The following is a 26366-nucleotide window of genomic DNA, read 5'->3' as shown; positions in this document are numbered from 1 at the left end:
CCGGAAGCTTAATGGTTGTTTGAAGTCAGTCAGTAGTTCCTTTACTGCCAAACATTAACTTTTTTTACTCTCACTGACTGCATTCACACTTCAAAAATAATACAAGTGGTAATATCTGGAAATAATTATGAAGAAAACACAAGTTATGAAATGATTTCCTGAAATAGCTCATTTTCAGCAATAATTCAAAAACCCATTAAAAAAAAACCCAATACGTTTTAGGACGATGTTGCAATTTTCCTCAGATGACAAAAACATCACCCTGCAGGCCCTTATTATGTTTATTTTCTATTATTTTTACTCAAAAGTGATTATTTGCACCAAATGGCTAATTGAATAATCTTTTCGGCCAACAACATGATGCTCGATAAAACAATCAGGAAGCAATAATGCAATAAGAATAGTTATAATGTATACAAATAAGCTGCTAGAGTAATGCATGTGGCAAATTTTAAGTTACTTCAGCTTTCAATCCTGCCACTATCACGAAATACTCAGCTTTCACTGGTGTGATTAAAGACATTTAAGTGACCCAAACTGGACAAAATCTGTTATGAGCCAACCCTAACCCTGTCCTGATCTTGCCATGTGTGTAAGTAGGCAGCAGCTCTAGGTAAACATCGATTAAGCCATTGATAATTATTGGGGTAATATTTTAATACAATTTTGACATGGACAAAACCTTTCATTTCTAAAGAATGACATTTAGTGTCACTTTCAAAACAAGAGCCGATTGCTCTTCTGCTTTGAAGCGTTTACTGAATAACCAGCCGCTTTAATTATGAAATGCTGCTTCCCCTACATGAAGTTACTTCCAGAGCTCCACTGGAGTAAATCAAAAAAGTTTCTACTGCTGTAAAATCTAGTTGATAGTTGGTTGTGGCTTATATACTGATGCCGCCAACACAGCCGACCAGTATCAAGAGCTAAGACGTGCAACATCATGACTACACGTGTTCATGGTACTAAAAGAGAAAAACAGCTGCAGACAGACTGGAAATCGTCACACAGAAAGAAAGTTTAAACTCCACAAACAGACTGCAGCGTTTATATTGGGGTGACTAATCGTACATGTTTTCACGGTATTTGTAGATTTGAGGCAATCTTTAGGTCCGTTTAAGTATAATTAAATCTCTCTTGATTTGGATTGTGGGGACTGTTTGCGATGATGCAGGGCTGCTTTTGTTTAAATGATATAGTAGGGATGTCTGATATTATTGGCATGGTATCAGTATTGACAGACATTAGCTTAAAAAGTTAGATATCGGTATCGGTCGATAGAATTTCAAGTATCTACAACAAATTAATGGCGATACTTTTAAGCAGCATATGTCGGCTTAAATATCAGGGAAATATTCAAGTGTCCCATCGAGTATAGGTGGTCGTAAACCCTTAACATTTTCAATGAAACCCCAAATGAAAAATGACCGCTAGACTGTCTACTTTCCTGTTCCTCTCTCAGCTTCGCTCGACTCAGCTTCTCTTTGCACAGAAGACACCTGGTGTTTTTTTATCATAAAAAGGGTTTGTATATATCGGTACAGGCTAATATGAATTAGAAATATTGGCATAAATCTACTAATGTTAGTCAGGAGAGTACAGTAAAGCTTCAAACTGTTAGTTAAATGACTTAAAATTCTGAATGCATAATATTATCAGCATGCAATCATATTGGCAGTTATGAAAATTTTTACAACGGGTATTTTTCCTATATAAATCTTCCTTTATCAGCTGTAAATATTGGCCATATGAACAAATATGGCTGGTGGAGGTTTAGGCTGGACCAACAGACCTATGTCGGCTTTATTCATCATAATTCTTTTACACTTTAAAGAGTGTTTTAAGAACTGACATTTGTTTATTTGTTCATCCTTAAACTTTAAATTGTGGGCTATATGGACTTACACTTCAGGTCTGAACTACATTTAAATATCAGTATGGATATTGGTTCTGGCTAATATGAAATTTTAAGAATGGGCATTTTGGAAAAAATCAAATATTGTGCACCCTTACTTCAAATTGTGGTCAGTGGTCTGACAGGTGTTTACACTGCGGCTGACTTGCTGGTTGGATCTTGAAATGGCTAAATTCATGCAATGTCTAATGAATGGCACTGATATACGACAATGTTGTAATTAATTGTGATAAAGAGGAGAAAACACTGATAATCTGAAGGCGTTGGGACTTTGGTACCGGATTAACTATTACTGAAGTTAACATCTTTGTTGATGGGTTAACGGTATATTAAGTTACATTTTTGTTAACCTCACCTTCCTTAGGTTTGAAGTATTTTATGAAAAAAGCAACTCATCCTGCTTTATTTAAATGTCTAACCTGTAACTCGTCTTTAATGTGGAATCTTTTAAAGCTCTATCTGCAACGTCCCGTTACCCACCTTTACCAACAACTACGCTGAGACAGGGGTAGCAGGCAGATAAAATAGCTCTATAAAATAATCTCTTTTTCTCTGGAGGTCTAGTTTGCTTTAATACATCTTCAGTATTAAGTTCAGTTTCACTACAGGGTAAAAATTCCTTTCAGGAGCTTTAACCATAAATGCCAGTTGTGAATAAAAACAAGAATGTGTCATTCAACAAGACAGCCTCACTTAAGCTCGTTTTATGTTAATACATCCAGCCTGATTGAAAAAATTGTGCTGGTTTTGTGCATTTTCCATCCCGTTTAAGAGCTGTCATACATTATTGAGGAACACAGAGTTCACTAACAGAACAGCCAAAGAATCCTTTTTTGTGTGACAGAAAACTCATTAATAAAACATTTCAATTAAAGCTATAAACTGCGTGAAATAGACCCTCCAGACTTGTCAAACGTAGCGTTTATTTAGGCTTTGATTTAAACAACCTGTCAAGCAAGCATTCCTCTGCAATTTTATGCTTTTTCTCCTTGTGACAAAGAGCTGCGTTGACTTTGAGTCACAGGGGAAGTGAAATTAGCTTTTCCTGGCGCAGAGAATGACAGACGCACTGAAGAAACTCCTGTGCAGCCTGAGTCTTTTCTGCACGGATGGCTCGCACGTTCATTGAGCAACACAACAAAGCAAATAACGTCACCTGAGTGTGCTACTACTACGCTGAATTTACTCTCTGTTTATCTAAAGCTTAAACCATAAGAGTATGTGTACAGCATGCTCCCGCTCAGAGAGAGTGAGTGTGCTGCTACTCATGTACTGTAGGTGACTAATGCCATGCGTGTCCCTGGTAACCACAGGCAGAGACAGCTGGGCTTAAGCTAAGCATGAGGATGAAGGCTTGGCCCGGTGATGAGTCAGAGACAAGCAGCACTGAGTGGGGAGCGCGCAGACGCCCACACCTGCAAATCACCTGGATTAAGGTAAACTACACTGGACTACTGTGAAAAAGGCAGAGCTACTGAAAAGAAAGAAACATCTTCCACTGAGTGCAGAGAGCCTTCAGAGTTGCCCATTTCCTCTTTTAATTTGTCAGCTAAGATGCAATGCTTTGCATTTTATATATTCATATTAATTTCACCCCATAGTCTTAATTATAGGCAATAAAAGAGCCAGTAAATGTATGCACAACTGGCAGTGATTTTTTTTTGCTGAAATTAGGCAGATGCTCAATCTTTATGGTGAGGTCATTATAAAATACTCTCAAATTTTACCAGGACATGCAGCTCTCTCATTTACTTTATTTCATGCTTTTGTGTTTCTTCCTCCTTCTCTCAGGATAATCGCAAAGTTGAGGTTCAAACATATTTTGCTATGCTTAAAACACGGATCAATCAGATTGTCAAATATCAAATTATCTGTAAAATGTTTGCATTTATTCAAGTCACTTTTAAGCCACAAAAGTATCTGATTACTAGGATTTTATGGATCTTGGCTCATCTTTGAGCATCATTTTATAGACATAAAACTGGACTTCTTGACACACTGGCATTTTCCCTATTCCTACAGACCAAAACTTCAAGAGATTAATCAGCAGATCACCACTGAAAAAATATTGTTTGCAGCTGTATTAAAAAAAACACTGTCAACTGACTTTTTTCAATTTAAAAGAGAATTGAAGAAAACTCTGCCTTTCCTGTGATAATCTGTGCATTTGTTCAGGCTGATTTTCACCATTGCGTCTCCCACCATTAGAAAACGACAGGAAGCATGGATTAAATTAAACTTTATGCGTGTAAAGACACCACAGTCCTACAACCCCAGGGAGAAAATTCCAATCACACTAAAGTAAAGACCAAAAAATGTGCACATTGATGAAGAAATAACTTACAGCTGAACCAGAAAAGGCTGGCAAAAGCTTTCTGAACACCATGTTCTCCAGGGGGATATCACACGCAATCCAGATCTATTATTGGCAGTTTGTCTATCAGCTTTAGAAAGCAATACAGTGACATTGTTGCAACACTTTGCTGCTCACAAATAAAACCTAAAACACCACTTTTAAAAGCTGAAACAGGACTTTTTTACAGAACAAATATTCAAAGAAAAAAATTGAGTACACAAGTTACTTTAGACTGTTTATCCAGGGCAAAGGACCAGTTTAGATTCAAAATGGTTGACTCTGATGAAGCCAAAAGGTGATGAAATATTAGTCCTTTGAACTACATGAAATGTGAACAGCAAATCATGCACTCAGGTTTTTCTTAGGATTTTGCCTGTGTGAAGGAGTCAGTTTAATCACCTTTTCAACATCTAATATCCTTTTCTAGACGCAGTGACCTCCATCTATAGAGGGGCTGAAGCAAAAGAGACTCAAATTCTATCATTTTTTAAAATACACTTATTGAATTGGCTAGACATTATGTCAGTAGTACAGAGATAGAGACAATGGACACACTAGCAGACCGCCTATTTAACCATTTACATACATCATACTTATGACTGGCTGCAAAGCAAACACAAACAATAATCTCATATTAGACCTCCCTTTAGAAAGCATCAGCCACTGTTATCATTGGTACGAACTTGATGGCTTTCAGGCTGATTAAGTGTGATAATGAAGGCCCAAACACACCTGTGGATGCTCTGCAAACATTCCCCTAGACCCTCACACAGCACCATGCATCTGTTTAACATTCATTCAGTGCTGCTGAGCGTATTCCCTCCTTAAATAATGCATCCATGTATTCCCTAATGCCACCACCTTAAGTCTAGAGCATGAGGGCAACGATTTTCTCTTCCAGCTGCATTCAATCCTCGTGCATTAAAGGGCGCATTTGACGATCAAAATTAATAGTTGTTATGGGGGAAACGGATGTAAACAGACTTTTTCCCATGGCTTGATAATATAGGTGCATAGCATCGCTGGGTGTATGGTTGATGTTTTACCGCGTGCTTTTTCATTAGATCGCTGAACGGCTGCAAATAAGTGCCTTTGTTATCATATAGGAGATGAATAATATGGAGCTGGCCTGCAGATGTGATCGATAAAAGCGCCATCCAGCTCTGCTGTGCTCTCAGAGTCGCATCAAACCTGCACATTACGAGGCACGAAAATACGCACGCTTGCTTATTTGGCGCCAGTAACATGTGTTTATTGGCATTTATTATGTTTTCCACTCGTCGTTGTCATCTTGTGGACGAGGGCAGCCCCGAAGAGACGCACTGTTCCCGATGGCGATGGTACACATTTACGCGGTTTAGCAGAAAACAGATGAAACACACAGGTGCGATATTTTGTCAAATTTCGACAGTATCGCGTGGCTAAATGTTGTAAAAAAGGTCGTAGTATTGTGGTCAAAGGAGAAAGAAAACACATCGTGAACAAACATCAACGTAAACACACCACGACGCGGAAGGAAGGAGGAAGGAAGGTCCTAGTTAAATCCCCACTCACACACAATGCCAGCCCCGACACGACGAGCTTCACGTAAATAAAACCGCACAGACACTACTGAACAAACGGTTAAAAAACACAAACACCCCTCATACAGACATGAAACGTGGCCCCCCCTCTGATGTTAATAATTTCATAAAGATACATTATCATAAATTCATAGACACACGGGCTGGGCCTCGGTTTGTTTTCCCGTCAGCGCGTCGAGGCCTCGCTGCAGCCGCGGCCCCCAGTGAAGCGACGCATTTGCGCACACGCGCCCCACACACGGCTCGCGCTCAGCGCTCCTCGCTCGTTTCGCTATTTTCTTAAAATGTACTCACCGGGTCCGAGCGCTTCCATGGCCGAGGCCTCTCTCTCCGTCTCTGTCCCGGCCTGGCGGCTCCGTACCGACGCTGAAATTGGGGGCGGTATCGCGAAGCTTAAAGTGGCTAATTTAAGAAAAGGGAATATAGATAGACGCGAGGATGACTGCTGACTGGACTGACTGACCTGAACTACCGCCGCTGCTGCTGGTTCTGGGGATTTGTAAGTGCGCATGCGCCAGTTAGAAGCTGTGTGCACCGCTGTGCGCATGCGTAATTTCCTATCCTCGTAGATCAAACTTTAATGGTCGTAGTCAGCGGGAGAAAGGGGAGAGTATGGAGCATGCAGTATAGATACTAATGAATAGACACTTAATATACGATTGAAAAGATATCATGGGGTGCCACTGGAAATAAAGAAGGATGAATGATTTGGACAAATAAAGGGGGTAAGAAGTATTTCTAAGTACAAAAAACATATCAGAGGATTCACCATAATCCATTACACTACAAAAATATAGCTATACTGCATTTTCAGTACTGACTCAATGATAGTTGAGGAAAATTATCCATCTCTTCATCGCTTTATCAGATTAATCTGCTGCAATCCACCCAGTGTAATTAGCCAGTGAATCAGTCAGCCAGAAAAGAAAACCAAACAGGACTTAAAGCCCCATACTTAGAGGGCCCTGGTGTATGCTCCCCTGTTAATTTTATCTCAGTTATACACACTATTTTCTAGCAATGTCATACACAAAAAATGAAAATAACAAGTAATCTGTACTGTATATTTAAGCAAAAACAATTGCTCCAACTAAAAAAGGTCTTATAGGGTCGACATTATTTTCTAATATCACAAGGTCCTTAAACTGTCTTCATTATTTTGAGATCCCAACACAAGATGTTGATCTTGCTTCATAAAAAAGCAATTGTCTAATCTTCATGACATAAAATTGTTTAGGAACGTAATGTGAAAGTACTGATTGGCATTGCTAATCTAAAAAAACAAAAAACAACAAGAGTGTGTGGTTCCAGTAACAGATATATTTCTGTCGACTAAGACTCAGGTTGTCTAATTCTACAATATTTTGTTGAGTTTTGTCTCATTATGTTTTATATTTAATTTATACGAGTTTTTAGAAATGAAATAGGGCTTGATTTTGTCCCTGCGGCTTCAAAAGTAAATTAACATTTATTTATAACATATCTATTCATATGTTGGTGTTCACTGAGGTAGAGATTGTCTGGGGTTAGCCACAGTTCAAATTTTATGAATAACCTGAAAGATATGATTGGGGGCTTTATAGAAAGGGCTTAAGCCCTGTAAGCCAACCCCTGGCTCTGCCAGTGGTACTTCTAGGAAAATTCTTCTTGTATTTTTTTGTTATTGTCTTTATTATGTAATAATAATAGTAATTTTGACAGAGTTGTTTGAATCACTGTATATCTGGAGAATGTCATCAACAGCAAAACATTGCCACTAATTTTGTACGACAACAGTCTTGTATTAAGGAATTTATTATGGACCACTTATCAGTGAGGCTAGGCCAGTAAAGCATACATACCCTGCTAGGATGACACATTTTAAATCAAAAATGAATTTCAGACTGGGAAGTTGTATTTGAGCCACAAAGGCTTTCACATAATCTTTGTAGATGCAGCTTTCACTACTGGTTTGTTCGTTCAGTTTTGTTTTTATTTTTCCAAAATGTTTTGTTTCAGTTTAGTTTTCATTCATTTTACTGTAAGTTTAAGTTTGTTTTCTTTGATATGGGGTATTTGTCAACAACAAGACCCCAAAGGATCAGAAAACAAAAACCTACAACATACAGTTTTTAAAAATATGTTCATGTAGGCTTATCTTTGCTTTTAATTTCATTATCTCAAATTTAATTGTTGAGTACACCTCAAGACCTAAAACTCCCTTAGTTTCAAGGCTTCTTTATTCAAATCAGACCATTTTATACGTTTTACCTGGGTGTTTTTTTCCCCCTCTTTTTTGCAAAGCCTTTTATTTTAGTTTAAGTTAACTAAAATTACTTTTACATTTTAGTGTTAGTCATTTAGTTTTAGTAAACTGTTATTACCTTAGAAGAAGGTTCACTGAAAGCATTTTCTTTTTTTCTTTCTTTCTTTCTTACAATAAATAAAGCTATAAATTAACCCCTGTCCACAACAATCCTCAACCCCGCCCGCCCGAAAATTCCCGGTATTTAAAATCAGTTCCCAACAAGCTGTGTCGTCACAGTAGGCGGATACAAACCTTCTAAGGGACCAATGGGAAAGCCAGAAAGAGTCGATTGACACCCCGGTGACGAAAAACTGCGGGCCAGCTGTCACGGCGCGCGAAAGATCAAAATTTCTATTCGGTGTGTGGGGAACAGGCGGGAGGAAGAGGAGCAGCCCGGCTAAAGTCTCTCTAAATGCGCTATAAACAACGAAAATAGTCTTTGTCGCGCAGACATTTATGTTTGGACGTCTGCTGTGGCCACAGAGATTCGACAAAGCGTTGACTCCGTTGGTTTATTTTGATAAAAAGCGACAACTTCGGCGGACAAAGATGAGCCTCGTCCTTCCTCAACAACAGGTGAGGAATTGGTTTAACACTTTACATGAACACAGTAGACTTGCATACATGTCTTTGTTTACAATACGTTATTTTAACAGATTAGCACGGCCCAAAATATTTTAGATACAATGATTTTAAGGCTGCATGTAATGTTAGCTTTAGCCAGAGAGCTAACCCGCTGGGTAATGTATAACCAGATGGGATAATGGTACTGGTCAAGGCCTGGCCTCGTCGATTGCACGCGTTTTACTTTGACCACTCTTAAAATACTTTTAAAATGAATTAGCCAAGCGATTACTCTTATATGCCTTCTACTTGTTCCTAAGAAGTGTGTCTGTCATGTATGTTTCATGTATGTAAGCTGCTAAAGTTGAAAGGAAGCAAAGACGCTAGCTCCGGCTTTGCTCATTGTTTGGTTTAATGCAAGGCGCCATTGATGCAATTTAACAACCATTTGCTTTGTAAACGTGCAAAATAAACTTAATGGTTATTGTTAACATTGCAATAGCATTGTCTTTTACTTCAAAAGTTATAATCTAAGTATCCACAAAAACTTCTGTAAAAAGTTGGAAAGGTAATCCACCTACAGTTGAATGAAATGAAGTGCCTGGTACGGTATATATATTAATATGTAAGCGCCCGTATTACAATAAATAACCCTTACCACCACAGTGGGACTTCTGACATACAATTTCAGATAGAAAGGTGACTTACTTCTGAATTGCACGGATATATGGTTTAAAATGAGCCTGTGTGCTGACATTATAATCAATGCAATTATAAATCCTAAAAGTGACTACCAACTCTGACTAACAACTACTGCATATATCATCTTGTGTTACTGAGAAACGCCATGCCTCCAGTTATTGTTATAAAACATAAAATGTTAACCTTGAACACTTACCTTTAACATGTAAAGCATTTAGACCAGGCCATATGTTTTTAAAATGTGAAAAACTTAAACTCCTTTTTTCTAAATTGCACTAATACATTGGCTTTATTACAATCCAAAATTTTATACAATTGTTTATGCAATTTTGACTCGTCACAGGGTTTTCTTGCAGTTTTGGAAGATAAGAATAAGAAATTGTCCTGCACTAGGAGCCTAGGACTTTTACTTTGTTGTATTAGTACTGAAACAAGTATTGATATTAGGGCTGGGTATTGCTGTCGAATGCCTGAATTGGTTAGATTCCGATCTATATGGTCCCGATTTGATTTGATCTGATTCAATATCAATGTAGAGATATTTTAGCCACAAACATATTTTGCTTCAACATCCAAGAGATTCTCAGAGAACAAACACTGGAAATAGTACAGAGGACAATCCAACCAGACACATGATCAAGAATATCAAGGTTTGCATAAAAAATGACCCCACACTAGTGATATTGACATTATGTATTACATCCACGTGACGCATCTTGCGTATGCATATCAAGCTATTATTGATAACATGCATTAGATATCCAAAATAAAATGACTGGGCATAAGAGTCAAACCTCAAGTCTGAGTCCAAAGGCTTTTAGAGGTGGGTGCAGGTCAAGTTTCAAGCTGCATGAGTGACGGCAGTTTAAGACTGGTTGAGCAGGGCCTGCAGGGCCGGGCTATATATAAAGATCGGTCTCTGGATTATATAAATGGATTTCTTAATTAAAAAAACAAAAACTAATCTGAATTGGGGATATTTTTTTTATTTACCCAGTCCTTCTCAATATTGTATGTTTATTACTGGCATTGTATTTGATTTAAATAACCTGGTATTGTGACAACTAGGGTTTGATCAAATTGCAGTATGGCCTGCTTCAATTTTGAAGTTGTCGGTTGTGAAATGTTTCTTTAACCTGAAATGTGTGCCAAAATTCCAGTTTAAATTTTCTTCTATTTTCACCTAAGACAGCATGCCCTACATTAGTGGTTCCCAACCTTTTTTTTCCTTAGAGCCACCCTACTTGTATCAAGGAAAATTAGCCCCCCCCCCCAGGACCAGTCTGAAAAAAAAAAAAGTGATATATTGTGGTCAAAGTTAGTGTCAGTTTCAAACCTTTTCTTTAGATCCAAAAGAAATAGTCCTAAACTCAAATCTTCTTGGCCAAATACCATTGTATGAATTATTTAAGTGTGATATCATGATTTCAGATAATGTGTGCAAATCTGACTTTTAGAGCCTCAGAGCAGACAGGGCCTTGTGCCCCCCTGAACTCTCCTATGTCCCCCTAAGGGGGTCCCGGACCCAGGCTGGGAAGCAAGGCCTTACACTAGGCAGTCATTCAGTGTCGTTTTTAAGAATAGTGTACTAAAGTTTTACTTTGTTTTTCTTAACCAAAATGAGAGAAGCGTAAAACGATCACTCCCTTTAATACAATTCATTTTGAATTTGCACTATAAATCGAATAATCACAATTAGATATATTTTCAAAATTGTTAATCTAGCTAATATTGTGTTGGGTGTTACATAGAATGATTTATTGGCTGTGGTTTTTGAAATATAGGTAAGATGAATAACTTAAAAAATAATTGCATATTAGATTGCAGTCACAATGTTGAGGGTAAAAAACGTAGATTATTTTCCCAGATCGTTAAGCCCTAATGACAACTCCAGTATTCCTCACATTACAGTTGTACTGCATTGTGGGTAACGCTGATACAATAACACCCAAACACAGAGACGGCAAAGCCTCCATATGACTTTATGAGAGTTTAATTCTGTTTTCTCTCTCAGGCTGAGGGGCTCCCAGCTGTGGCCCAAACAACAGCAGAGAGCGACTCAGACAGCGGGGTGGGCTCTCCAGAGGAGGAGGTAGTCACAGAGGCATCTAACAAAGAAGACCTAAAAGGTAAACAATGGATGATAGTCATGCCTAAGGTAGGCTAAACGCTAAATGTAAATAACTGTTGGAAGTACGTTGTTCACACTTGTATACTTGTGCACAGAGTTACAGTATTTAATGTATATCAAGCAATGAAGTTAGACATAACCACAAAAAGTAAATGAGTATTTGGAACCTATAGATAAATCTACTTGTACAATCTCAGTATTGTTTCTTTGTGTAGATGTTGCACAATAGTAGGGCTCAATAAGAGTTTGACTCCTACAGATGTAAGATTATTATTTTACTTTAGGATAAATGTTTTAAAGAATCATTGTAAACAACCAACAATAGAAGATAAGATAAAAAAACTGTTTTGTTTCTAGTTTATACTTTTCCCCTGAGGATTATAAACTACTTCCTGATATGCTGCAGTCTTAATAGTTTTATTTAAAAATTGTACTGTGCCAGTGCTGGTTAACTATTTTGTTTTTCAGATTCTGATGACGATGAAGACATCACAGTTCACAGAAAGCCTCATCGTAACGCCATCAGAGACAGCGACAGTGAGGAAGAGGAGGCTCCGACAGAGAACAGCGTGAACATGACCGAAGCTCTGGCTTTATCGGCTTCGAGCGGAGACGAGATGGAGACCGGAGAGGCAGAGGGGAAGGACGAGAAGAAAGACAGAGGTTCGCAGAAGACCAAGAGAATCAGCCGCGCTCCGGTTGACAGCGAGGACAGTGAGCCTGAGCAAGACAAGTGTGGCAAAATGGAGGAGCAACAGGAGGAAGTGGGGAAGGAAGTGAAATCGTCCAAAGAAAAGAAGAAAAGAGAGAAGAGTCAGCGGCATCGGGAGAAAAAGGAGAAGCGAAGCAAAGCCGTGGAAAAACTGAAGAAGAAAAACAGACTCTCTGAGTTAGAAGAGGTTAGAATAGTTTGGTGATTTTTTTTAGTAATACTTTCCCCTTATGCTGCTCAGATCTTTATATGGTGCTTTTCATGTAGTATATCAACATTTCTACTCTAGTAGTCTTGTTTCTGAATGTTTGAGTGGAAAAATGACCATGTAGAAAAGGTTAGGAAAACGCATACTGCTGAATATATCCTTAAATACTATTACAATATTTAGATCATTATACATGTTTGCAGTCATCAGGAATGATCTTTAAGTGAATTATGCTGCAGACTTCTATGTGTCAGGGTTGGAAACTACTACATTTCTTGATTCAAGGTGTAAATATCGTCTCAAAGTTAGGAATTCTTGACACGGATGATAATATACCAAAAAAAAGCTAATTATGCACCCTCTTCCTCAGGACACACCCCTCCCTCGAGCTTTAAATGACAGCGGATGCCCGCTGGGCGACACAGACCTGTTTGACACTGGACTAAATGATGAATCAGAGGAGGAAGAAGAGTCTTTGGAGGCCATCAGAGCATCTGTGAAGCAAAAGATGAAAAAGCACAAGGTATGAAAGCACTGTAATTAGTCAAAATGTTCTGGCTATAATTTCATCTCTTTCTTTTTCATACCTATGCAGAAGAGTCATGTACACAGTAAAGTACATTTAGTGAATGAGTTGCACAATAGTGGACATTGATTGATGCAAAGGCATGAAAGGTTTTTGTGTAATCAGTGCTAATAATCACCACAGGATCCTCTTCTGGATGAGGAGGAGGAGGAAGAAGACGAGGAAACACTAGAGAAGCCCCAGCGTGCGGTATGTTGCGGCAAAATCCTTGAATTTATCATAAATAATACAAAAGATGACGCCCAGAGTGAAAGAACTGGCTTTATTCTCGACATGTGTTTTGTATTCAGGAGAGGAAAGCTGCACGCGCCAGCAAAGATGCGATGAAGCAGCTCCACAGCGAGTCTCAGAGGCTGGTCAGAGGTCAGTTCACAAGAAATGCTTTTCTTTTATCTTCTGTGTCGATGTGGTCTTGCTTTTCTGGTTTAAACTTCCCAACTTCCCTTCAGTTGATGCAGGCCGGAATCATAATTTGAAAGTGTGCTTTATTGTGAATCCAGTCTCCCTTTAATTACTATGAACATTTCAAAACCATTCTCCTTTTTATAACAAAACAGATGTGATTTATAACCATATGTACTGTATAACTTCTGTTAATCACAGTGGCTTTCATTTATTTTCAATCTACCACACATCCAGTCTTTATTTGAGACCAGTAGTCACACTTCTTTGTAAGACAGCCGGTCTCTGCCAACCTGCTGCACTTTGGGGAAAAGGAGACACCCCTGTAAATATAATCATATCTGAATTTTTCAGTTGTTTCAAACAATTGTTCCAGCATTTAAGATAACGTATAAGAGATAGATACAATGTTTGCTTGTGTAATTGTAAACTACATGCACTTTAGTTCAACAGCCTCTGACTGAGATCTGACTTTGTCAAAATGCTTTTTTTAAAAGTTCCAGGGCAGATCCACCATAGTCAGACTCTGGGGTTTAGTTTCTCTTTGACAAATGAGTAGAAATATGTAGTTTCATGTAGGGTATTTGTACTTTTCAGGAGGATTGATCATTTTAAAATGCATAGAGGTGAAAAGTTTGACAATCTGAATTGAGAGTCTAGTTCCTCTTATTTTTATGTGGTATCTCCTTTTTTTAGAGAGATTAATCTTTGACACTTTCTTTCCTCTTTGTAGAGTCTACTCTTGGGCTCCCCTACCACATTCCTGAGCCAAAGACCATCGACCAGTTTTTTAAGAAGAGAGCCAGGCCAGAAGGTCCTGCTATGGCTTTGTTGAAGTAAGGACAAACAGCAGATATCCTATAAAGCCAGAAACTACCAACTGTAGTTATTGAAATTCTATATTTAGTGCTCTGACTACCTACCAAAAAGTATTTAAATAAGCTTCATATTTCTGTCAGTAACATAACCAAAGCTTAAAGTCTTCCTAAATAAATATAAACTAATGAGATTTCCTCTCTTAGATCTACAAAGTATTCAGCCATGTTGTTAGAGACACCATCCGCTCCTCCAGTTCCCGCTGACCCGCCCAGTGAGCCTCCTCTACCATCCACAGAGCAGAACCCTGCTCCCTCTCTGGATCTGTCCTCCACTCAGATCCAGCCCATCCCTCAGCCTGCAGCCACCTCGTCCCCTCAGAAGGAAAGCCCGAGCAAGGCCAGAGAAGGTACAGAGAGCCTTGATCCAGAGCCAGAATCTGGACCGATGCTTTACCTCTCTGAGAGCCTGCAGGAGTCTGAGACGACAGATGTATCAGTGAGACCTGAGGAGGAAGAAACCTCTGATGCACCTGTAGATCAGAGTCAGAATGCATCGATGATGGACATCCAGCAAAAAGAAGCTGAATCTGGGGCTTCAGTGGAGCCAGAAGCAGCTCAGAGCATGAGCACAGATTCAGCCCAAGCAGAGCCATCTGTACTGCCACAAACTAAACCCAAGAAGGACAAACTAGCCCTGCTGAAAAAGCTGGGACTGGACCCTCCACCTGTTGCTAAACTGTGTCCAGATGATGGGGCTTTTGTTCAGCTCGAGCCTCCACCACCTAACCCAGGTGAGAACTTATTCTTTTCAGATTTCATTAAACAAAATAACAAACAGGTGAAAATGGCCGCTATCAGGTCAAGAATTTATATTCATTTTTCTATTCTACCTAGGTCTGGAAGCCCTCAAGGTGCGCTACCTTCGACATGTCCAAGCACCTGCACGTCCTCAAGGAGAGCGCACAATGCAGCTCAGCATCGTCCGCAAAGACACTACTCCCTCTGGTCAAGAGGAGCTGCACACTGAGACGGTCGCCGTCACTGTTAAAGATGGAGCGGAGGAGCCTGTAGTCACCAAACCAGGTATACAGCAGTAAAAAAGGTAGCACAATGTAACCATTTTTTACCGATCTTACAAGTTGTGTCTGTATAAATAACAAACCACCATGTGCTATCCTGTAGGAAATTATTAACTTTTTTAAAAAATAAAAACTAAACAGATAAAGAAATATTTGCATATAACCTTCAGGGAGAAACAGATGTACTTTGCATGTAACTAATTAAAATTTGCAATTCTTTTTAAAAGTTATACAGCGTCCTCAAGCATATTAACTCAATTAAGCATATGGATATCTCTTACAGCCCTTGTGCTTATACTTGTTCAGTCTGAGTAACTTTATCTGTTTCACAGGGGAAAAGCTTTCATGTCTGAAGCAGCGCCTGCAGCTCGCCATGGCCCAACGCAGATGGGAGGAGCGGACACGCAAGGCCGAGCTAAACCGTCTGGACAACGAAGACTGTGGAGAGGAGGAAGAGGAGGAGGAGGAGATGACAGACGAGTCTGAGGAAGAAGAAGTATGAGGATGTTTTTATACCTATGAATAAGAACGAATGGCCTTTCCTGTCTTTGTGCTTACTAACTCTGACCTTCTCTTTTATCAGGGAGTGGATGACTTACTAGGAGGGGATGATGGTGAGGGAGAGGAGGAGGAAGGTAGTGTGGCTCAGAGTATCAGGAGCACTTCTCCTGTGGCTCTGATCAGACCGTCTCCAACTCCTGACCTAGTTAATACAGATGGTACACTCATGCTGTTCCCGGGTAACTCCTGCTCTCGGACCGGGTAAGAACATTTAGAGTTTTTAGTTTTGTAAATGTTTTTACACTTTATCTTTATAAGAGAGTACACAGCAGCTTGGTGATTACAGGTCAACTTTGAGTAAATCTTACATGCTCAGTAATTGTTAACCTATTTAGTAGAAAGCTCTTGTTCAACCACTACATGTTGGCATGTTTCTGTCTTAAACTGTTGCTTCTTTTGTTTTTGTAATAGATGTATATTAGTAAAGCTTTACATGTACTGTTTGTCATTCCAGTGATGGTGTAAGACGGTCTGGACCCTCTGGACAGGACAGCAGCAATAAGATGGGTAGGTAGAGTAAAACACTTCAGTCTAATTTATCAGGACTGTTGGCTGTCATTGAGAAAAACACTTGATCTAGGGGAAACGGTGCATGATGGGACTTTAAAGGATATTTATACTCCTCTATAATGCTCTATCATCTTTCTCTCTGCAGAAGAGGACGACTCGCTGTCCCTGGTGAAGGACAACAGCCACAACAGTAGCTTTGAGCTTGCAGGATCCATGATAACCTCCTACCAGCCCATCAATCATCAACGCTCTGCAGGACGGTGCATTTCTAACTCCTCCATGTTTCGCTCCCCTTCTCCATGCCTCTTTAGGCCAAGCTTCCTGGGCTCTGCCTCTAAAGTAAGATCTCATTTAACACTCTTTAAAAAAGATGTAATAAATGACAAGATTAAGGAGAATTCAAGTCAGAGTAGAAAATAGGTTTTGCAGTGTACCTGGATATAGCTACAAAGAAAGTCGCATAGCATAACAAGTAGCATAAAACTTCTGTTGATCTCTACTGAACGTTAAAGGTAAGATAAGATGATTACATTTAACACAACCATAACATACTGTTATTTACAATAACAAGCAGTTAACAAACTGTTGCCAGCTTTTTAAAGTTGTATTTGTGAATGTTTTCAAACTAAAATGATTAAATTCATTTTTTTCCCTCAGAGCTCAGGAAAACTCTCCGAGCCTTCTCTCTGCCTCCCTGTTGAGGACTCCCAGGACTTGTACGCACCTCCTTCTCCAGGAGCAGACTCAGGGCCCTTGGTTGGAGCAGCGTCCGGTCCCGGTCTTGGCGGAGACTCTCAAGGCCGTTTCTCCCTGGAGGACGACACACATTCTCAGTTACTGGACGCAGACGGTTTCCTAAATGTGGGTCCCCGTCCTGGCGCTCCTCGCTCCCATAAGAGACAGCTGATCCTGGACAGCCTGGATGAAAACGCCATGGATGCAAACATGGGGGAGCTACTGGGGTTGTGTTCAGGGGGGTTTGGGACAGCGGAGAGTGGCTCGAGTCGGGCAGGGGGCCTCGGAGAGACGCAGGAGGAGGAGCTGCTCGGGCTGTGCTCTGGAGCGTTTCCAACGACACAGGCAGAAGAGGAGAAGAGGGAAGGAGAGAGGAATAAAGATGGAGGACATGAGGAAGAGTCTGATAACACCATGGAGCAGCTGCTGGGGCTGTGCTCGGGGAAGTTTCCAAGTCCAGGTAAAGGAGTATGTGCTGTCCTCCTTTTTTCTGAGACCACCTGCTGTGCAGGACCTATTACCTCAAAGTAGCAGCGAGTACAATCAGACAAAATAAGCTCTGCAGACAGGTGGAAAGTACAATGCTGGTCAGTAAATCACTTCTGAACTGCTCTTTTAGGCGTAGTCTAAACCAGACAATAACAAAAGAAGACCTAGACTCCTAACATTGCTTTATTTCTTATTTTTAATGATCAACAATTGCATCCTTAATCCTACACATTTTCTAAGATGAACAAATAATTTGACAACATATTTGCAATTTAGACTGTTGTCTTTTTTTAAGACAGCTTTGGCTTAAAAGTAAGACTGAACTGATGTTTTTTTTTTTTCAAATAAAATAACAGATTGTATGACCAAGTGGTTTCAAAGTATCAAAGATGTTGGCAACCTTAATTCTTAGCTGTACTTTTTAAACCAGAAATAGAAAATAATTGTAAAAAAATAAGAATTATCAAACAGATAAAGAGTCGATTCAGTAGGTCCTGTAATCCTGTTGGTTTTCTCAGTCTTTTATTGAAAGTCTCTTATGTTTTTCCTTTTATCTGCTGGTTTCACAGCCCCTCAGTGAAGGACAGAAACAGTCTGAACAGTATTTAAAAAATCTGTTCTAAACAGAAAAATACACCTTTTGTAACCAACAGATTCTTTGTAAGGCTGACTGGGGTCTGGCTTCTTTTGGTCATGTGCTTTTAAGTTAATTTTCACCTTTCTTGTCAATCCTTCCCTATGTTTTATATATTTTTCTGACCCCCGTTCTTAACCACCTTTCCTTCTGCAAGCAGAACTTAAAGCTCCTTAGATTTCACATTTCTTAGTCTTTTTTCTTGATTAGATCAAAGCAGAAAGTCTTTATTACTCCTTGAGGGGCAACTCTGTTTGCGTCAGAGGTCCACACAAGCTGAAAACATTACAAAATTACATGAATGCGTGTCTGTTTGACATAGATCCCATGGATATCTTGATAAACAGGCAGTGAGATTCAATACACTACTCCAACAGCCCAAGTGTAACATCAGCAGTACCTACAGCTTATTAAAAAAAAAATGTAAACACATGCACATGTAAGCACATGTAAACATCCTTTCTGATGAAAAAGTCAAAACTCTGCATGCAGAGGAGGGATGAGGGTGTCCCAGGATGGCCTTTGCCTTCTGAGTGACACGATTAAGACACCCTCACAGATCATTTTGTTTGACTGATCCTTGTTTTATTCACTTTGTTTATTTAAATGGAGACCTAAGTTGCATCAGTAATCATTTTAGGTAATGGTTTATATTTTTAGCCGCTGCTGCTGTCTGTATATCACTGTTTTTCCTACATTTTTTAATGGTCAAGCTGCTCCAAACCAGTTTCCCCCAAAGGGATTAATAAAGTAGTTTTAGTTGAATTAATAATGAGGAACTATAAGGCCCTACTTCCTTACTTATTTAAGTTCTGAAATTTTAAAATGTTTGAATGTCTGTTTCCGTTGTTTTTCTCTAGATATTCACCATTTACCTCTGTCTTCTTCTCTGTCAATTTTAGTTTCCTCTGCCACGGCTTCTCCAGCACAAAAAAGGTACTGTAGAAATTTACAGTTTTTAATTTTTTATGCACTTATTTTTTTCTCATTGCGATCGTAACAACATGGTAGATAAGTGACAACAAATGGCTGATTCACAGTGCCTTTTAAGGGATGATATTTATGCCTCTGTGGCGTCTTCACTGTGAATGTTGTGGAAATGTAAAGGGCGGATGTTCAAAGAGACCCCTGCCTTTGTGCTGGCTTCAGTAGTAAAACCAGAGGTGAAAACAGGATCGCCCATCCAGCAGAGGAGTGCAGCACTTCATCTGCATGTTTGAAACACCAAAACATATGGGGACACTTATATCAGGCTGTTTTTTAATCAATCTGTATGATTCAAGGATTTATGACAGTGGAGCTTTGTAACAGAGCTGTAAAAGCACCATATGTAACTTTTTTTTGTCTACATCACACAACCAACACAAATCGTGTGTGTTAGGTTCAAAATCTCTGCACAGCTTTAATTTCATTAGCAGTTATCCATGTAATCTGATTTTTCATATACAATATCAGATTGTCACTGTGCTCTCTTTGTTTTTGAAGTCAAAAGAAGCCAGAGGAGAAAGAGGAAGAAGAGCACGTGGAGGAAGACGACTGTGAGTTTCGTCTTCTGTCGGACGTAGAGAGTCACAGTGAACAGGTATGCCTCATCACATGTAGTTCTAACACATGTAAGCTCTGCTTCATAGGAACAGTGTGGAAATAAATTTGTTAATGAGTCTGTTGATGAGTAAACTTTTGGCAACTCCAGGAGGATGCTGATGAGGACGGTGAGGAGGATGAAGATGGAGAGGATGATGAGGGGGATGCCGGTGAAGAGGAGGACAATGAAGTAGAGGAGGAGGAGATGGAGGGTGTGTTTGCGCCTCACAGGCCCAAGAAAAAGAAGAAAATGTAAGTGTTAATCACAGCAGACGTTATTTTCTCTTCACAGAGTAGAACAAGAAGTCATGTTAGTTATTTTTAAAAGGTTTTAAATAATTGTTTGACCTTCCTCACAGGCGTTTGGCTGATTATTTGGAGTCCGAGGCAGAGCTGTCAGGCAGTGATCAAGGCAGCGACGATGAGGACGATGACAGAGGGAGCGAATACGAGGAAGAGGAGCTTCTTGAGGAGCTTCCATCTGATGAAGAGCTGCAGGACCAAGTCAACAAGATCCACATGTGAGTAACAGTAGCAATTACTAAACTTCTGTGGAGGAGGCTGTTCTCATAACTTCTGATGTCTATTTTTTAACAGTGTGAGGTTGTTTTTTTTAAACATCTAGCTAACTGTTGATTTTGTTCGATGTTGGACTAGAGATGTTGCTGTTTGTGCTAACATAGGATCAAACGAAACCCCTAATGTGTAATAACTTGAAATTCTGATTTATCCTTATGATCCACCTCAAAACTTTTCTAAATTAGTCAATTCTTTAAGCCATTGTTTCTTTTAAAAAGCTTTGAAATAATTGAGAAAGTGCCTTTGTTTGTTTGTTATTGAACTGAAGTTCAAATTCAGTGTAAATTTTCTTTTTTCTTATTGGTTCTTCAGGAAGCAGATCATGGATGATGACAAGCGGCGTTTAAGGATCTATCAAGAGCGTTACCTTGCTGATGGCGACCTGCACTCGGATGGCCCTGGAAGAGCTCGCCGCTTCCGCTGGAAAAATATTGGTGAATATCACTCACTGATGATTAATGAGTTTTAATTTTGAACCACGTAGGAATCGTACTTTTAAAAAGAAAGCATGTTTGTCGAGCATGCCTGGGTTCATGGCATTCTTTTTAGTCTTATTTGGAATAAGGTTATTTATGTTTTATTTATCTAGTGTGTTACACCTTAGCCTTTAAAGTGCATCTGTGAATATTTTGGACTACTTTTTTCACTAATTTGTACATCATAGGACTTATTGATTGCCCTTTGGCCAATAGCTGCAAATAGCTGTGGTCTTGTCAGGTTTTTGCCCTTATTTGGGGGATTTTTATGCATGTTTGTGTGGGACAACAGATGGCAATTAGCAACTCGCTAAATGTGGTGCAACCATGTTTTCATTTATTTTGTATGAATGATCACTGTCATTGCACACTGTCCCTTGATAAATAAATAATCTAAACTAAACTTATAAATATTTTACTCCATTTATAATCACTTAATTTTGCTGTAAGAGCAGTTGAAGTTCGTATCACTCATTGAAGAGACAGAAAAGGAAACTGTGAAACACTCAGTATGTATATCAAAACAAACATAATCTTAAAATGGGATCATTTCATTGTAAGCTCCTGATACGAATGTAAAAACTTACCAAATCTTCCACAACCCGTTCTGTGTTTTTCTTTTCTCTGTCCAGATGATGGTTTCAACATGGAGCGGACAGGAGCAGAGGGCAATGAAGAGGAGGAAGAAGATGAAGACATGGACCAGTCAGAGGTCCAGAGGAGGAAAGAGCGATTAGAGAGAGAGCAGTGGCTCAGAGAGCAGGTAGGTGGTGGGATTTATTACATCACATACTTGTAAGAAATAAGTTTAGAAAAGGGAAGCAGTAATAAAAACATCAGTTTTACATTTTGCAATATCAGAAATGCTATTTTTGGCACATTGTAGCACACAAGTGACAATTTTCTCCATAAACCGTGCAAAAAAAGAAAGAAAAACAGACTCTGCAGGAGGGTGTGTTATTGTCTTCATTTCTCTCTCTGTGCCTTTTGTAAGTCTGAACAAAAAGCCAAGAAAGGAGAAGATTTGGACGCAGAAGACGAGAAGATTGGAGAAGAAAGTCACTTTATGAAGCTGGCCAAGAAGCTGACTGCCAAAACTCTACAGAAGAAAGGTCAGTGTTATGTCCCGCCAAACAAAAAGAAGAATCACATGAGTTGAAAAACGTAAGTGAGGAAAAACATGAAAACACAATCAACAGACAAGCTAATCTAAATGTTTACATGCTGCCTTATGAGATTGAAGCTGTTGTTGAAAAAATAGCTTTTAAAGCTGTGCAGTAAAAACAGCTGCTTTTTCAGGTAAATTCCCAGCAGGTTAATGTTGAACAAGCAAAGATGAGCTTGGACTGAACTCTGGTGAAAAGACATGTCAGTAGGAAGGACTTAAGAAAACTAAAATGATGTTTTAGATCAGCCTCATTGTAGAGTCTCACCACCTCAGGTATCTTTGATCTGCTTAACCTGTCAGGTCAGGAGACTTCCTCCAACAACAGAGGAACACAACCTTAAGGCATTATCACATTTACTGGTACACTGTGGCTCTTATCATGGACCAATTTGTTGAGAGTTTACATAATTACCTCAGGTTTGATCAGTGCCGACAGGGGTATTTTCAAGCATGTGATGTGCAAAGAAAATGCTCTCCGTTTATTCTGAATTTCTTGGTGGAGAAACCCCAGAAGTAAAAAGACTAGTCAACTCTTGGCTGGTCCATGTCTGGGGTTTTAAATTTGTTTTTAATCATTTTGTTGGTGGTAGAGCTAGAAGTCATTTACTAGCAATAATGTTTTACTAATCATATGAATAAAAATACATGAACCGTTAATCTTCAGGGGGTTTTAAAATAACTGAAATAAAATTCTTTCAGTGTGAGTAGGGTTCAGTTGCACTTAGAGGTTGAAATCAGACCTTTATTTTGAAAATTCTCCATGAAAGTTGGCTAAAAAAGCAGGCCAGGCAGTACAGCGCTATTCATAATGGAGCAATTCAAAGTGCTTTTCATAGTCGTAAACAGCACTTTAATCATATTCAGAGCAGAAAAGAAATATCACAAAAACCAGACATGAAAATACAAAATAAATCAAATAGAAGATAAGAGAGAGAGACATCAGAAACGCATGCTCTGTTTGAGCCAAACTCTGGCGTCTGTCCAAGCAAACCGAGCGGACACAGAGGGAAGAGTCCTGCCAGAAGTTGCCTCAGATCATCTCTTTCCCAACAGATGAATCATTCTTGTTCCTGGAAAAAGAAACATGACTAAAACTGAGCGCCTTCATTTAATATGAATGAGATTTTGTTCTGGATGCTTTATAGCTTCATCAGATCTAAAAAGGGAGCTTTACAGCGAGAAATTAAGGAATTTTTTGACTGTAAAATCTGCTGCAACTCCAAAAGGAAGATGACAATGTTCTCCCTTTAAATACCCTTAAATTAGATATATCATGAACTGGTTGATAAAGCAACTTCCACTTATGTTTATTTCCACCATTTGGTACCAGCTGGACCTTTCTTAACTCTTTTTTTCTATTTGGGATCATGCTTTGTACCTGATAACTTCCAAGCCAGCTGAGCTGATATTAAAATCTGACAACACACTGCTGACAGCTGATTGGTCGAAGATAATCGTTGCTAGGAGCATCGCTAGTGGGACGTCTGACATGAGAATTCGTTTATTTTGTTGCTGCTTGTAAAGTCCCTGGAACAAAACGTGTTTCCTTGCTGAGACAACAAGCGGCAGATTGAGAACCAGAGAAACTAAATCCTTGTTTTCTTCAGTTCTTGCTGTGATGAACGACAGAAAAAGACAAAAAGCAGCTAAAATGTGTTTGGTTTGGCTCAATAGATGGGTTTAACTCACACTTTAACCATTTTACATTCTTAAAACCAGAGCCTCTTGTGGCGCCACAACCAGAGAAGAAGACGACAGCAGCTCTAAACCCTTTCCAGAGACCGTCGCAGTCCTTACAGGTACGGCACAGTTACTTCAGGCATCTTTAATTTAAGTATCTAAGTGCAAAGTTATCTCTGTTTCTAAGCTCATCTTGGTTGCTAAACTATTACTGGTTTTTAACACAAGGAAAGGCCTGGTTCATTAATGAAAACATTGCAACATTACATGGGTAATAGTGACTTTATGAAAAAACAAAGAAACAACCATGTGGAAATAGGGGAATAAAGCTCAGTTATCTGCCTCGCACTTTACTGAAAAAGGCAGAAATCGTTTGCACTGATTACATTTTATTCCCTATGATCTATACTTTGTATTCAATATTAATACTTAATTGTACATTTTTATTTTTATCTTTTTTCTCCAGGTGAGGAGAGGCTCCCTCCTAAGTCAGCCTCAGTCCGTCCTGCAGAAGCTGGCCTCCATCTCAGGGGGGAATCCTCTGGCTCCCAGAAACAGCCGAGGTTTCCTGTTTCAAACTTTGTCTCCTGAGAAGGACAGCAACGGAGTAGACGCTCCTCAGAAACAGGTGAGTCAAAGGAGCCCCTATCTTTACTTGAGTATCTTTAAAGTTTAACAGTGTTCTTGTGGGGCTCTAGTAGTGTACACGATCGACAAACAGCAATCAAAAGACACAAGAATTTGGTAGTAAAGACAGCAGAATACGGTAGCAGTGAATAGAGTAATACAGATAAAACAAATGGAGAGACCCTTCATTAGATAACATTGTGAAAAGAAGTACCTGAATCATTTGAATCCTTCAAAATATCAGATACCACTAGATTTAAAAATCAAAGACCAGTAAAGAAACAATTTAAGAGTGAAAATTAGTAACTGTATTTACATTCACAGTGGACAGCTTAATTTAAAATTTGTTTGGCTGTAGTCCAGCTCTGGACTACAGAAAATGTTCAGCTGTTTTCGTCTGTTTCAGAGTAATAGATAATAAAATCCTACAACAGCCAGTTTGATTCAGCCAGTCCTGTCTGGTTGTTACTCTCTAGTAAGATCAGGCTATGCTAAAATAAGCACCCAAATTTTAAAATTAAACCCTCTGTAAGATGAAGATTGTGAAGGCTCATTATTGTGACAGTCATGTGAGTGTGTCTGGGGTTTGTTGAGTTTGTTGTGTTCTACATTCATACCACTAGGTGGAGCCAAAGCCCAATAATCCTCTTTGGACAGAAGCAAAAATAACTGTTGCTTGGCAGATTTGACCAAACATCTCTTATCACAATATTCACCTTTATTTTTTTTACCTACTTAAGTACATTTTTTTAAACATAAAAACATATTGAAAACGAGTGATTTCACCAGTTAATGCAGATTTTCAATGCTGCTTAAAGCCTTGACTCTGTCTGTGTTTGATCCTCAGACAATGAAGAAAAGGGGGGCGATGGAAACCGTGAGTCCAGCAGCAAAGAGGGTCTGCAGAGAGAACAAACCTGCAGCACAGACTAAAGGCCCACAGAGGAGCATCTTCAGCTTCCTGGGCCAGTGAGGTCACAACACCACACTAAGTCAATGATAATCGACAGGTAGAAGCACGCTGATAAAGGGAAGCATTCGATCTCCTTTACAAGTGTTTGGCGAGCAGATCGGACTCCTGGAATAAAGGAGTTAAAATGACGGGTACGCGTCGAGCCGTCTGTTCAGCGTCCTCTCCTCGCGTCCATCCTCTGAGACACAAACCCAGATGTTTGAATGTGTTTACATGTTTACATTGCCTTCAAACTGAAGAGCATCACTGAGGCCTCCTCTGGTGTCAAACACCAGTGTGGGTTCATGTTTGACTCCATCAGGGGCGTTTAATGACTGTCTGCTTGACTCAGAATCGACTGACGGAGGTTCAGTTTAAATGTTTTATCATGTAAATAGGATTAACATTTTTAATGGCTAGGGACTTCTTATATGATGGTTTAAATGTGTGTGTTTTACATTGTAAATAAAAGTGTATTTTAAGATGTTTTGCATTTTTTTCTTTTTATTTTGGGTGTCTACTTAAAGATAAATCACTTTATTCTAGGAATTAAACCATTAAACGAATAATTAACCAGTCAGCTAAACTGGTGCATGTTAAAGTCCGCAATTAGAATTCACAGTAGGAAAGACGCCGCTGTACATAGAGCACAGATGAAGATCTTTGACTCAAAACTTTTTAACCAAATGTACTTTGTTTTTTTAAAGTGGAAAATCTGTTGTTTTCCTCCGTAAGTCTTGTATCAAACTTTCTAAGACCTGAACATGCTGAAAAGATCTTTAAACTGAAAGGTATGAGTTCCCTGGTGTAAATTTTGATGTCAGTTCCTCAGTTACTGTCGTTTATTTAAACTTCATGTTTTCATTAATAGCAATAACATATGAGGACAAAGGCAGTTTGAAAATGGCAGCATTAAGTACCTGAAATGTGTTTGACTTTAACTTTACCCATGCTTTTCTTCACTTTTCTGTCAAACAATCTATTCGTGGGGCAACATGACTCAAAGATAATGCATTTTCAGGGTTGTA

The 26366-nt window shown here is 39.2% G+C and overlaps 2 protein-coding genes across 5 annotated transcripts in view; one reads left to right on the top strand and one right to left on the bottom strand.

Annotated features, from left to right (window-relative positions):
- ago4 (argonaute RISC component 4) overlaps positions 1-6334 on the bottom strand; it is a 41187-nt gene extending 34853 nt beyond the window's left edge. For all 4 annotated transcript variants that reach the window (XM_041809624.1, XM_041809625.1, XM_041809626.1 and 1 more), the window contains exon 1: positions 6149-6334. In XM_041809624.1, coding sequence (XP_041665558.1) covers positions 6149-6167 — 19 coding nt within the window. In that variant the 5' untranslated portion in view covers positions 6168-6334. The remainder of the gene's footprint in view (positions 1-6148) is intronic.
- A 2162-nt stretch (positions 6335-8496) lies between these two features.
- On the top strand, positions 8497-25824 carry LOC121524497 (claspin). Its single transcript, XM_041809916.1, has 24 exons — positions 8497-8717; positions 11422-11536; positions 12007-12437; positions 12829-12981; positions 13168-13233; positions 13335-13407; positions 14180-14282; positions 14469-15055; positions 15159-15347; positions 15676-15839; positions 15927-16105; positions 16359-16411; positions 16560-16753; positions 17072-17609; positions 19175-19208; positions 19758-19854; positions 19966-20108; positions 20216-20377; positions 20748-20869; positions 21544-21674; positions 21906-22023; positions 23799-23878; positions 24226-24387; positions 25234-25824. Exons 1-24 carry the CDS (start codon positions 8598-8600, stop codon positions 25357-25359), a joined length of 4140 nt encoding a protein of 1379 aa, XP_041665850.1. The 5' UTR covers positions 8497-8597; the 3' UTR covers positions 25360-25824.
- The last annotated feature ends 542 nt before the right edge of the window (positions 25825-26366 follow it).

The sequence above is a fragment of the Cheilinus undulatus genome, linkage group 16 (assembly GCF_018320785.1).
Source record: "Cheilinus undulatus linkage group 16, ASM1832078v1, whole genome shotgun sequence".
NCBI classification, from domain to species: Eukaryota; Metazoa; Chordata; class Actinopteri; order Labriformes; family Labridae; genus Cheilinus; species Cheilinus undulatus.
This window is presented reverse-complemented; position numbering and strand designations above follow the sequence as displayed.

Bases quoted from the DNA above. Each gene is read 5' to 3' on its own strand.
- LOC121524497 (XM_041809916.1), top strand. From the start codon at position 8,598: ATGTTTGGACGTCTGCTGTGGCCACAGAGATTCGACAAAGCGTTGACT. The intron at 13,408-14,179 runs GTCAGTTCACAA...TCCTCTTTGTAG, and splicing joins GTCTCAGAGGCTGGTCAGAG to AGTCTACTCTTGGGCTCCCC. The intron at 16,106-16,358 runs GTAAGAACATTT...TTGTCATTCCAG, and splicing joins AACTCCTGCTCTCGGACCGG to TGATGGTGTAAGACGGTCTG.